The sequence below is a fragment of the Panulirus ornatus genome, chromosome 34 (genome assembly GCF_036320965.1).
Source record: "Panulirus ornatus isolate Po-2019 chromosome 34, ASM3632096v1, whole genome shotgun sequence".
NCBI classification, from domain to species: Eukaryota; Metazoa; Arthropoda; class Malacostraca; order Decapoda; family Palinuridae; genus Panulirus; species Panulirus ornatus.
Genome location: NC_092257.1, coordinates 19671662 through 19685829, shown reverse-complemented (window position 1 = coordinate 19685829; position 14168 = coordinate 19671662). Strand labels below are relative to the sequence as shown.

The following is a 14168-nucleotide window of genomic DNA, read 5'->3' as shown; positions in this document are numbered from 1 at the left end:
AATATTTTCTAAAGACGGTATATAATATCTTAAGAAAATATAGCAGAGAAACGATGGTAATACCGTGATGTTTTCTCTGAGAGTTAGTGGCTACTGGATACAAAAAAGAATTGAGTAGCAGTTCTTCCTGTTATGTGCACGTAGACAAGAACTTCTCCCATACCTACTCATTCGGTCCATACGGATCACCTCATCACTGTAGCTTAACTTACTGCATTGAGGAAGTCCAGACACTGCCTCTGGTAAACACAAGATAGCGTATTTCATACTTAGGGAACTTCGAGTGTTGTAAGGGGACAGATCACTGTGAAACCTTACTTATTTACCCTACTTCATGGGAAAATCACTACAAAATCATTAATATTGAAGTCTCGTGGTCTGTCTATTATTCATTATAGCATTCCTCTGAGCTCTATGGTTTATCATACGGATGGTTCTGTGGACCTAAAAGTTCCTGCCTGCTACTGCATCTTTTCGTTCTCCGTCTAAACCAAGTTTTGTAGTCATTACGATTAAGATATGTGTGATGTTTATATTCTACACGCCAGAGCACTAAAACTACTTATGCTTCTATTCATTTATAGAAATGATGCATCTACCAAGATAGAGAGGCTAGAGAATACGAGTTTTCAGGTACACATTTATCTTTTTATAGAAAAGATCAATTACTTTAGTTTAAGTAACGTTCATTTTCTATCATGAAGCTTTTATAGAAAACGAATCTCTGCCTTGAAGGATAATATGGATAACTTTGAAAAAATTATTATACTATTCTAAAAATCTCACTAATATGCTGTTAGTTAAAGCGCACTACAGAATGCATCACGGGCTACTACTCCGGCTTCAGACTACTGAAACACTTTCTCACTTCATTCAAAAGGGGAGGATAAAGGATTTCTAAAAGGATGGTGTGGCAGAGATTATATCCGCACCACCAGTGGAGACACACCCTCCATTCCTGACCAGAATGGGGACCATGTCACAGGTTCTCTTACCCCACCATCAAGCTGATGCAGACCAGTTTCAGTGTCTCAAAGGATGACACCTTAACGCTCGTAGCCTGCTTGCCTCCCAGACTATTATGAAGTGAAGCCGATTGTACGTAATCAGTACGACAGAAACGTGGCTCAATGACTCATTTAGCGATTCCTAAGTCGAGATACCATACTATCTAACGACTCGATCGTAACAGATACGAGGGCAGTGTGTGTGTATGTGTGTGTATGTGTGCTCAACAAGAACAAGTTGGCACTCGACCCACGCCCAGGGACTGTTTGGGATGAAATCACACTACCCAAGACTCATCCCATACTGACTGGAGTCTTGCTCCCGTCCAAAGTGTGTGGTTTCACGAAACATGAACATATTCTCTTCTTCGTGCCTTCAATATACATGTCAGTTGGAACTGATCTTGTCAATACCTTATGTAATTCTAAACAAATGTATGGCGTCTGACAACCGAAAGTGATACTAAAATGGAGTCTGTATTGCATCTGAATCTATTCTCGACATGATTATCGTATCTGATCCTGAGAAGATGTGTCAGGCAGGTGTTATCACTATTGGACACAGTGACCAATACCTTAACTTTCTGCACTCGCAAGATTCATCAAAACACTATGAAAGTTAGTACAGCCAGGAGATGTTCTTTTAAGTCACCCAGTGAACTGGACTGACTGGTCTGGTGTCATGGTTTGTAGCTACACTGGTAAAGCAAAAGCTAGCCTCAAGACCAAATCTTTATCCATTCTGGATAAGTTGGTGCCATTCAAGGGGGAAAGGCTTCAACAAAGACCAGAGTAACTGGTAAGGTAACCACTGGTAAGCTAACCACAGGTAAGGTAGCCAGCCACTGGTAATGTGGCCACTGGTAAGTGACCACTGGTAAGTAACCACTGGTAGAAAGATAATTCTGTTATTCAAAAGAAAACCAGACAGAAAGGACAATGAAGACAAACTTGTCATTTTTGTACATTTATTTTCCTGAATCATTCTTCACATCTCTGGAGACTTCCTTTCACTATGCCAAAGTAACAAGTCCAACAAAAGGGGATAGAAGCCACAGTGGAAGGTGTTCGGAACACATATGTGGCCCACTACATATGTAGTGTGGTATATCATCTTATGGGAAATACGAAAGGAAAAAAAAGAGTGTAGGATCGAGTCCCATGTTATGTAAGGGAGCATAGATTCAGTGGGGAAGGCAGAGAACACGAGGAAACACTTCAACTCTCTATAGTAATAAGAGAACCTGTGTTTGTCATAGTGTGTGCCGCCTCCTCCTGGGGCAAGATATACACATGGCAGGGAAGAGGGAAGGTGTAAGGTGCAATGCTCACTGGTGAGGCAGGGGAGAAGGTACACTTCACATGTCTTACGAGAAAATGCTTGAAGGTGGCGGCGTGAAAGGCTTACTGAAGCAAAGATTTGGCTTTCAGATTTGTGGTTAGCCATAGGATGGCACGCAGGTGGACGGGTAGGTGGTGGAGAGGGTGTGGCTGTAGCATTTCTTGGGTACAGCTGCCCCTTGGTGGTAATGTACTAACACCTCACAGTCGTACTCAATCTGGGGGAAAAAAGAATGACAAAAGTTATACCACAACAATGAAGAAAACGTGAACTGAAGAGGAAAACGTGAAGTGAAGAAGAAAACGTGAACTGAAGAAGAAAATGAACTGAAGGATATGTGAACTGAAAGAAAACGTGAAATGAACTGTTCACAATAAACCAGTATTAAGATATCATTAGCATTAACACCCTTAGAAGTCTCCACAAATACAACAAATATCTTCGAGAATGTAGATGCAAGAAGTTAACATACATCCATTAACAGGAAAATATTCCAAGATGTTTCTACCATAAATGAAGAGTTAAATTCGTTTTCATTTCCCAGTCTAGTCATACATGTGACCACAGGCTACGGTAGAGAAATAATAATGGAAGTGTCCATAAACATTGGTCCTCTACATAAACGTTGGTCCTCTACATAAACGTTAGTCCTCTACGTAAACGTTGGTCCTCTACATAAACATTGGTCCTCTACGTAAACGTTGGTCCTCTACATAAACGTTGGTTCTCTATATAAACGTCATTCGTTAACTTTATGTTCTTCTCTCCTCGTCTCCTGCAGCAAGTCACCATACCTCGTTAGCGTCAGTACACATCAGTTTGCTTCGGTGACAATGGCCAGTCTTGTCTCTAAGTGACGATAGGGAGGGAAATTTGAAGCTCAATATAATAACACCGGCTGGTTCTCTCGCTCGTCTGCTGCTTAAAGACACGGGTTCGACGTTTGACGTACGTGTGTGTCAACACCAGTATGGTAGTGGAGGAATCGCCAGGTGATGTGGGCGAAAACTTTTACTGAAACAGAAAATCAGTCTCGGTTAACCCTCGTCCCGCTCAATCCCATCTGTGAGCAACTGTTTATGTTTGATGAGGTATCGCGTCCCAGGACTTTCCAGATTGGGTTGCTGTCTTCTCTTGGGTACGATAGCTGCACGTATGATAGCTGTACTTCGATAGCTGCACGTACAATAGCTGTACTTACGAGAGCTGCACGTACGATAGCTGTACTTACGAGAGCTGCACGTACGATAGCTGTACTTACGAGAGCTGCACGTACGATAGCTGTACTTATGAGAGCTTTATGAACAGTAGCTGCATCATTCAGATCCTCCTTTGAAATTCAGAAATCTTAGCGAGTACATTACGTATGTTTATATAAAAAGTACAGCAGTTAAAGAATGTGAATTGTTGTAAGCGTTCGAGCATACTGCCAGAGTTCCATTGTCACATGGAGGCATGTATACAGTGGAGGTTCATGGTGCTCCTGCTGCTGCTGACGATACAAGTCTTATATTCTTATAGGAAACACCTGAACAAGTTCACCGAGGCGGATTGCCTGCAATGTTAAGATACAGGCCCCTTCCTTCGCTAACGTGTTGGGTCGCATGTTAAGTGCTGCTACGTGTTCAAGATCCTCACTCCGTCCTGTAGGACAAGATCTGGTCAGGTGATCGCTATGACTGGACGCCCCACTGAAGAAAGGTGGTGAGGTCTCTCCAGGTGATCCTCCCACCTTGCCTCGTCGGCACTTCGTTCGTATCCACATCACAAATCATATTATTTGTAGACTCATAAACACCCATTAGCTACGTCCACTAAACTAGGTACATGGAAGACAATACCCATTATGGTGGCAAGGTTTCCGAACAGGGAAGTGAGAGGCAATTATGGTATAGTCACCTAGAATGACAGTGTTTACATAAGCAAGTATCATACTTACGGGTTCAGTGATTGGATTCATTTCCTTGCAACCAGGTTTGCAGACTGGGGTGGGGACCAAGGCTTTGCAGACGTAGTTATCGTAAGTACGCTCTTGGTAGGTCCATTCCGTACAGTCATACAGAGCTGCAAGGAAAAGGATGAGATGCCTTTCATCATCTCAGTATATACTATCCAATATTCTACAGAAGCTGATGAAGGTTTAGATTAGATTATGATGTCCAGAACAAATGATCCGACATGAACTCACCTTTGGGATGCGAGAGACCAGTCGAGACGAAGGTTCTCTTGTAGCAAGTCTCTTGGAAGTCCTCCACTTTCCCCCTCGCCTTCTTCAACGTGAAGGAGTTGCAAGCATCTCCCGGTGTGGTCCAGGCCAAGGCATACAGAGCCGGGTCTGTGTAGAGGCAGCCGAGCGGCCCGACCATCTCAGCAGACGTCTCCCCGTCCATATTGCCACAGAGACCCTGCACTTTCGATTTGAGAGCGAGGGTGTCCTGTTGGTGGCAAATTCGTCAGTTGATTCTGCTCTGTTACACAGAGAAGCTTTGCTATTTACACACAAGCCACAAAACATCTATAGTAGAAACTGCCTACAATAACATAGAGACTTACCATACTGCCAGTGCAGATACGAGAGAACACATCTGATGGCGAGACCATATATCACAGAGACAAAGTATATAGATGCAGCTTTTTTAAAACACTTCCACTCCATTTCTCGTGACAGATGATGTTGATATTTCCTCGATTTTTAATATTTTTTGTTATATCATGCTCTCGATGAGGACATAACACCGTCCATAGCTTCAAGGCTACAAACACTCATTCAACAAGTCACAGGGACGTCCCTCATACCCAATCAAGCACCTATCACACTCGTGGCATCATACCTACTCCTTTTAACTGCCCCTGCGCTCACCCAGTCCAAACCTCTGGCCTCGGCCGGTGGACATTGCCGCCTTCCTGAGCGCTTCTGCGGGGTCTTGCACAAGATCCTAGACGACTGCAAGGTTCAACGTGAATAAGGAACTGTCAATTCTACAATCCCTAAGTCATGAACAATAACTTTACCATCAAACCTACCATGATTTCCACTTTGTCGGATACTTTGATGGCGTATCCGGTGGAGAACGTAAGTAAAGTACTATCTGGCAAGTGATGGAACTGGAAGTCGTCGTCCACTCCGTTGAAATCCTCACCATTCACCTGCAGGCGAAGGATCCAGTTAAGGGAATCAGATCCTGAACACAGTCGTATCTACAGTTAAGGGAATCAAATCCTGAACACAGTCGTACCTACAGGAACTATGTCACGGATAAATAAGTTCTCCCATAAGAAGCTTCATGCAAACAAGTCTTTAGATATATTTCATAATGATATGAATTATCATAATACCAAGTTAATAAAAGTTTTGATAGTTTTGTTTTAGCTCGAGATGAGGAGGCTTTTGTACGTACACTTTCTTTTCATGGGCAAATCGATTCATGAAGAAGTTTATTATCTACCTTCCCTTCCCTTCTACGGAATGGAGTCGTTCCCGAGCCTTCGACAGTTTGGCTGTTATGCTCACTGATGATGCATGATGTAGTGTGTGTGTGTGTGTGTGTGTGTGTGGGGGGGGGGGGGGGTGTAATTGCTTACCAGTAACTGTGAGCTGGTCATGTCCATTAACAGGCCTCTTGCTGGCCAGAGAAGGCGAACCATCCACTCTCCCGTGAAGCTAACTTGAAGAACACCCTCACAGCTATCAATACCTTGACTTTGGTCTGTTATATAGGAATTGGCGGTGACCCAGCAGTTGGAAGGTTCGAAGGGCATCACTACTCCATCAAAAGTCCTAACCTGAAAGTTAAGAGAACCATATGTTAAGGAATGATATCAAGGGATGTCACAGGAATGGAAGGGAAAAGAAAACCAGTTCTATGTTTTCCAGTCACCGTCTGCATTTTGTAGGACAAAGTAGACTACATCTACAGGGACCGGGACTGGCAGTCGGGGTAATAACCCTTAATGTGACATTCAAGAAAAATGATAACCTCTAAGTATCAAGATGACTCCGAGGGACGCATTTCATCCAGGGATTTCAGATAAAAAAAAGAGATGAGTCATGTGCAACTTGTTATTACGGTACAGAATTACAGGAAGAAGAAAGTGCTTATCATGGGACCGTCCAAGATCTACAGCGTCTGTCTTCTCCTCCTGTTAAACAGTTTTCCTTAATTCCTCTGAAGGAAAAGGAGTCCATGGTTCTTCCTCAAGTAGATGTATTCATCAGTAGATCTTCGTCCCTCCCAACCACTCACAGCCATCATCAGTACCTTCATAGAACATTATCTATTTTCTTTTTTACATTTGAAATCGTAAATTCATATCATGGAAACATTCAGACGAGTTGTAGCCGCTGATGATCTGAGGAGAATCATGTTACAGAAGAGCAGAAGCAGAGCTTCATATGCCCTGATTCTGTTCACTGACAGTACGTCGCCCCCTGTACACCGCGCTGTTCCAATTCACTCCATCTCGTGCACCTCTTACAACCTTCTGCATGTGTATATTCAGGCCCCGAGAACTCGAAATCTTTCCGCCTCCTTCCATCCACCTCCAATTCGTTCTCCTACTTCTTCTTGCCCCTTCCACTCCTCACTGGTATATTCTCTTTGTCAGCCTCTCCTCTCTTATTCTATCCATCTGTCCGAACCATTTCAGCACACCCATGTCAGCTCTCTCTACCTTACTCTTCTTACCACCACACCTCTGTCTTACCCCATCACTTTCTACTCGATCAATCTTCCTCACATCACGTACTGTCCTCATACATTTCTCTTCCAACACATTCATCCTCTTCCGTGCCTTCTCATCTACAGCAGGTTCTCCAATGCTCCCTGAGCCTTCGCTCTTCACCCATCACATAACTTAAGTTTTCATGGTTCCATTCGGTGCCATGTCCACTCTCAGGTATCGAAAACACTTCACCTCCTCATTTTTCTACCTTCAAACTCACACCTTAATCAACCTGCCTTTTACAGTGCTAGACCTGAGAACATTTTTTGATTCACATTCACTCACTTTGTCCTTTCACACTTTCCCAGACTCGGAAACCAAGTCCTGCAGTTTCTCTTTCAAATCTGCCATCAACACTTTGTCATCAGCAAAATGAGTAACTCACCTCCCAAGCGCTCCCGCCTCTGCCGGATTGCAGATTTACTTTTTCTCCCCCAAAACCCTCGCATTTCCCTGCCTTACCATCCCATTCATAAACACTGAACAGCCACAATCAAACCCCTGGACTGAACAACCACAATCAAACCCCTGATACAGGTGCCTCTTTACCTGGAACCACTCACACATCTCTACCTACTCGCACACGCGCTGAGGAATTATTCTCACCTCTTCTAATAGTTTTCCTCCTACATCAGATATTCGTAACACCTTCCTCTAAGCATCTCTATGAACCCTAAAATATGGTTTCTCCAGATCCATAAATGCTAGAAGTAATTTATTTTTTCTGTTCCTCTCAAGTATTTCTTACACTCAAACATCAAGGGAGATGCCTAATCCGCGAATTCTCTATCATTCCTTTAACCACATTGCTCCCCCTCAGTCTAATATTCTGTTCATGCCACCATCCTATCAGTCACCACCCTACCACACATCATTTTACCACATATGTTCGACAATCTTATACCTCTCTAATTCGAACATTTACTTTATCCCCCTTGCCTTTATATAGTGGCATTATACAAGCATTGTATAATTTTACGCGTGATCAAGTATATTCCTACGAGTCCACGGGGAAAATGAAACACGATAAGTTCCCAAGAGCACTTTCGTGTAACAAGCACATAATTAGGGGAGACACAAGAGAAAAATATAGCAGTCAGTTGATATACCTGTCTCTTCGTTGTATATCAACTGACTGCCAGTACTTAGAATTATTTAAAGCCCAACATCACACTTAAGTTCCGCCGTCCAACATCAATCTGTATAGACCAAGCACTGTCTGCTTTGTCTGGCAGTAACCGTTGGAAGGGAGGGTGATGAAGGGAGGCCACGTGGCGGGGGGTTGACCTGGGTAGCTGGGTGTCTTTGCATGCCTTGCATTTGACGGCGTAAAAACTCCAAACTGTTGCACGATTTGGCCTACTATCTATTCGCAAATAGTAAGGCAAATCATGCAACAATTGGGAGTGTTTACGCCGTCAAATGCAAGGCATGTAAATATATTTATATCAGCCAGAATGGTAAAACTGCAATAGAGAGGTGTTATTGGCACCGTCATTCAGTACGCAGGGATGACCACAAAATGCGGTCGCTAAACATTGTCATGAAAATGATCACCCCATAGATCTTGAAAATCCCATTATTTTATACCCCTCTGCTGATTATACCACACGTAACGTCATTGTATCTGTCTTGATTATCAATACTAAGAACTTTAATTTGCCCTCAGGCAATTTTAAAGCCCATCCTAGCATTAACCAAATCTTTATGAGAAAATTGACAAAACACGAAAAGATAAAGACAGTGTTCAAGACACACCCATCTACCCAGGTCAACCCTCACCACGTGACCCCCCCCCCCTTAATGACTGTGCTTGGTCTATACATATTGATGTTGGACGGCGGGAACCAAGTGTGATGTTGGGATTTAGATAACTTTGTTTAGTACTGGCAATTCAGAGGTGGACTGTCTCCACGAAACATGTCGTGCCACATGTATGGAAAAATTACAGGTTAAATATAATTGTATGAACTCCTACTGAAGTGTGCGTGTGTGTATGTGTGTGTGTGTGTGTTTGTGTGTGTAGTACTGGCAGGTTCAGAAAGGTAAAGATACAGACAATGAAAAGGAACCCTACGTCGATGTAAAAGTATTCACGCATCACTTTTGTAAAGAAAATCATTCAAGCTTTTTTCTCTTATGAAATACAATGATATAAAGAACTTCAGAGTTGTACCTTCGTGGAGAGCAATATCAAACTGACTACTGCAGTTGTCTGTCGCTCCTTACCCGATTCGCCTCGATGACACAGACGGGGAATTCCTTAGGGTCGGTCAGTGTCACGCCAGCGGGGCTGAAGAACGGCTCCAGCGGTGGTGGGATCACCAGGTCATGGATGACGGAGACCTCCTGTGGCCTCGTAGTCCTCACCGTCCAGTGGTTGGTCGTAGGATTCCTTAGGGAGAAGGTTAAGCAGTTGGTGAAGATTTGGACAGGTCTCACCATGCCAGTCAGGGATCGTGTTTTGCCCCTCTGGAGGTAAGCAGGATGGGAAGGTGATGAGGGGAAGCCTGCCGAGGTACAGCTCATGACGGGAGGTTGGGTGTACTGGTGAGGTCTAGTGTGATCATGACGGGAGGTTGGGTGTACTGGTGAGGTCTAGTGTGATCATGACGGGAGGTTGGGTGTACTGGTGAGGTCTAGTGTGATCATGACGGGAGGTTGGGTGTACTGGTGAGGTCTAGTGTGATCATGACGGGAGGTTGGGTGTACTGGTGAGGTCTAGTGTGATCATGACGGGAGGTTGGGTGTACTGGTGAGGTCTAGTGTGATCATGACGGGAGGTTGGGTGTACTGGTGAGGTCTAGTGTGATCATGACGGGAGGTTGGGTGTACTGGTGAGGTCTAGTGTGATCATGACGGGAGGTTGGGTGTACTGGTGAGGTCTAGTGTGATCATGACGGGAGGTTGGGTGTACTGGTGAGGTCTAGTGTGATCATGACGGGAGGTTGGGTGTACTGGTGAGGTCTAGTGTGATCATGACGGGAGGTTGGGTGTACTGATGAGGTCTAGTGTGATCATGACGGGAGGTTGGGTGTACTGGTGAGGTCTAGTGTGATCATGAGGGAATCATGACAGTCAATGAGCGTGTTTGGTTCACTTGGATGTTGAAGCATTGGTCATATGACAACATGGCCTACATTATGGCCAGGGGAAGGAAGGTGATATAATGTTTATTAAGACATTCTTGAACAGGAAAGGCTAGTTACATGGGATAACTGGCTACGTGGGATGACTGGCTACATGGCATGACTGGCTACATAGGACGCTCAGGTCTTACTCACTTCGTGGCATCAATATCAACCAGGTGGCCTGGGTGCCTGGCTGTGTGGTCGACTGACGCGTGTGAAAAGAGGGCGCAGTGCAGGAGGTCGTCCGCGTAGTAGGTCAGGTTCACGATGGATTCAGAGAAGTCCTGTGTAGACACAAGAGCCGGGCAAGATATAGACTCACCAAGTCAAAATGGAATTTTTTACCTACATTATGGCAAATACTTTACAAATATATCAAAGTCATGACTAATTCAAAGATTCATATCCACATGCTGCAGTAAGGAACATGGGTTATTAGTATATGTAAAATACTGGAAATGAAATGTGTTTATCTAATGAACTGCAGAAATCGTTTGTAAGATGTGCTGTCAGCGTTCTGAGTGGGATGTTTACACGTCTTCGAGATGTTCGAGGGCTGTGGTAAGAGATCCTGGCATTCCTTAAGCCCTGTGAGGGTATTAGCAAGAGGGGCCCAGGAAGGCTCAAGGAAAAGATCCTTTCTTCCCCTGTGTTTCCTGATGTCAAGAAAGGTGAATCTAAAACCAAGGTTTGGATACCTAATAGAACTGTACGAGGGTTTGTGTCATTCAGCGAAGCAACGAGCTATCCCAAGGAGGACTTTGGCACCTGGCGAAGAACCTAGGCTAGATAGGTCACTATTATCGGTGAGGGAAAAGACTGAAGCTATAGTGTCCTTTCACATCTCTCAAACAAATCAAGACACCACAGTTACTCATTTTAAGGTCTCCTCCGTCCGGGGAAGCGGGACAACACGAGACGGTGTGGTTGACGATACCCTAGCTGGTCAGCGTGTGCACCCGCGTCAGGAGGAGAGGCCCTGCTGCAGTAGAATACTGGACCTCCAGCAACACCTCTCCAGTCTGAGCCAGTATTGCCAGAGAGAAAACCTTCACTCGAAAAGATGCGAAGTATCCTGGCTTCTGACTATCCCTGCTTACCCCAGAAGTAACTCCATCACCGCACAAAGATCGGAAATGGGACATAGATAGAACAACCCATGAGCTGTCTATAACTTCTCGAGAAGTGGAGGCAAAGAATGGATTTAAGGACCCTGAAGCCTCTGAATGGTACTGCCGTTGGGGAGTCCTTCCCTGACAGGATTCCCAAAATGATTAGACAAAGTATGCACAGGGGACTGAAAAAGATGTCTATATTCGAGAGCTACATGGGGCATGATGCTGTAGGGGTATAATGGTGTGCTGTGGGAAACTTGATAACATTAGCCTGGCAGAGGTTATCATGGTGCTCACGCAGGCAGAAGAACTATACCTCAGGCTAAAGGCGCTACAACTTAGCCAGGTCAGGTACCGGGATATCTACCAACCGATACTGGACTCGCGCCAATGGAATCATTTCAACCAAAAGTTCTTCAGTCACTCAGAGCAAACGCAATAAAAAGAATTGGCCAGCTGAGGACAGCAGGATGATGGTTGAGAGAATGATCTTGTGACTGCCGGACATATGCATATTGCGAAGCAAAAAAATAATGGTTGATAAACTCAAGATATGTGTGTGGAAATGTAGACTTTGGCACATCGGTGTCAAAAAGTATAATGTGTCAGTGTTCTTGGAGGCGACTACGAGAGATAGTAATATTAGTCTTCTTGTAGTGCCAGAGCTCCTTGGAGACAAGTGTTCTTAACCTCATCTCCTGCATGAGCAAAACGTATATACATCCCAACGGATAGACAGAGGAACATGTAACAAGGGTAACAGATTGTGAGAGGTCTGGATGCAGATCAAGGCTGCTGCGCCCCAGCAGAACTCAGACACACACATACAGAGAACGCCAGATGGCGACCCATTACAACAGGTGTGTATAGTATCTACTAACCTCAGTCCAGGTGATGTTGAGGTGAGCTCTGTCGTAGATGGGTCTGGTGATGACGTCAAGGGCCTGCAGGACGGGCTCCCCGTCGCAGCCTGGGCCTTCTGGTGTGATATGATCCCGTACATATCCAAGACCTTCCTCGCTCACCGACGTGCTTCCCTGAGAAGTAACACCATTATCCTTAGCTCTCATCAAAGGGATTCACATTTCTCTGCTACTGGAAGTAGTGCAGACCTTGGGATATAGGAGACTGTAGCATGAATAGACCAAACAAATTACGGTTAGAAAATCTCTCTCACCTTGATTGTAAGAATTGGAGTTTCTTCGCAGGAGTAGCCAGTATAAACATCTCCGTTGATCAGTGTCTGGAAGTTTGTTCCCAATACATCCTGTAGGCTGGCCAGTGGCAGGAAACCTGGCCTCTGCACTTGCAGTTTCACACAGGTCTGGGCAAGGACGAGATTTGGAGACGATTAATCATGAAATGCAACTCTCATATGAGTAGTTTAGAACATTGATTCTTAGGTATAGACTAACAGAGTCATATCATTATATATATATATGTATATATATGATCGTCACATGTCTGTGATGATAGTATGAAGGTGAAATCGCACTTCAGTAGGAGTTCATGCAATTTTATTTAACATGTAGTTTTTCTATACGTGTAGCACGTCATGTTTCAATCCACCTTCTCAGGTGCCAGTACGTAAAGTTACTTAAATGCCAAACATCACAATGGATTCCCCCGTCCAACACCAATCTTTACAGGCCAAGTACTGTCTGCTTTGTCTCGTCATAATCGTTGTAAGGGAGAGTGATTAAGGGGGGTTCACGTGGCGGGGGTTTCCCTGGGTAGCTGTGTGTGTCTTAAACAACTGTATGATTTTTGTTTTGTTTTTGTACGCAGAAATGACCACAAAAATACGATCGTTAAACATTGTCATGAAAATGATCAGCCCATAGAGCTTGAAAATCCCGTTGTTTCATACCCCTCTGCTGATTATGCCCCACGCAACGTCATTGAATCTGTCTTAATTGCTGATACTAAGAACTTAAGTTTGTCCCCAGGCAATTTCAAAGCCCATCCTAGCATTAACCAAATCATTAGAGGAGAACTGACAAGACACGAAAACATAAAGTTGTTCAAGACACACTCAGCTACCCAGGTCAACCCCCCGCCACGTGACCCCCCCTTAATCACTTCCTTACAACAGTTACGACCAGACGAAGCAGACAGTCAGTGCTTGGTCTATAAAGATTGGTGTTCGATGGCGGGAATCAAGTGTGATGTTGGGATCTGAAACACTTTGTTAAGTACTGGCACCTGATGAGGTAGATTGTCTCCACGAAACATGTCGTGCCACATGTATAGAAAAATTACATGTTAGATAAAATTGTATGAACTACTTAAGTGCGATTTCACCTTAATAATATATATATATATATATATATATATATATATATATATATATATATATATATATATGTATATATATATATATATATATATATATATATATATATATATATATATATATATATATATATATATTCACTCGTAGTCTCTATATCTGTGTTTCAGTCTGTGTTGTCTGTTTCTAACGAAGACAAGATATCTTACCACTTGAGGCTGTCCCAGGAAACCCTCGGGCACGTTCTCCAACAGGGTGAGCTGCAGCTTGGCGAAGGACTGGGCCTGTTCATCGTCGTGAGCTGGTATCGTCCCTATGATCCAGGTCAGTACGGTCTCATAGCTCCTGGTTGGTTCGCCATGTAGCTCCACTCCGACGCTAACTGTCTGCACCGACCCTCCCGAGGCTGGAAGTTCAAGTGAGATGTTAACATGAATCCAGAGAGGCAATATTTACACATAGAGACTGGTGACTGGTGGCTGCAGTTCTGATTGAGAAGCAGTTCTGATGACACAGTTGACTAAGACAATGAAGCTTTTGAAGGTAGATGTATTTCTG

At 44.0% G+C, this 14168-nt stretch overlaps 1 protein-coding gene across 1 annotated transcript in view; it reads right to left on the bottom strand.

Annotated features, from left to right (window-relative positions):
- Positions 1-1974: 1974 nt before the first annotated feature.
- The window catches only part of LOC139760006 (hemolymph clottable protein-like), a 46138-nt gene continuing 33944 nt past the window's right edge, over positions 1975-14168 (bottom strand). Inside the window, exons 28-37 of the mRNA XM_071682749.1 lie at positions 13820-14016; positions 12495-12641; positions 12199-12354; positions 10356-10486; positions 9301-9466; positions 5932-6132; positions 5374-5496; positions 4538-4784; positions 4289-4413; positions 1975-2566 (exon numbers count right to left, since the gene is read on the bottom strand). Of these exons, the coding sequence (XP_071538850.1) occupies positions 2447-2566; positions 4289-4413; positions 4538-4784; positions 5374-5496; positions 5932-6132; positions 9301-9466; positions 10356-10486; positions 12199-12354; positions 12495-12641; positions 13820-14016 (1613 nt within the window). The 3' untranslated portion in view covers positions 1975-2446. The remainder of the gene's footprint in view (positions 2567-4288; positions 4414-4537; positions 4785-5373; positions 5497-5931; positions 6133-9300; positions 9467-10355; positions 10487-12198; positions 12355-12494; positions 12642-13819; positions 14017-14168) is intronic.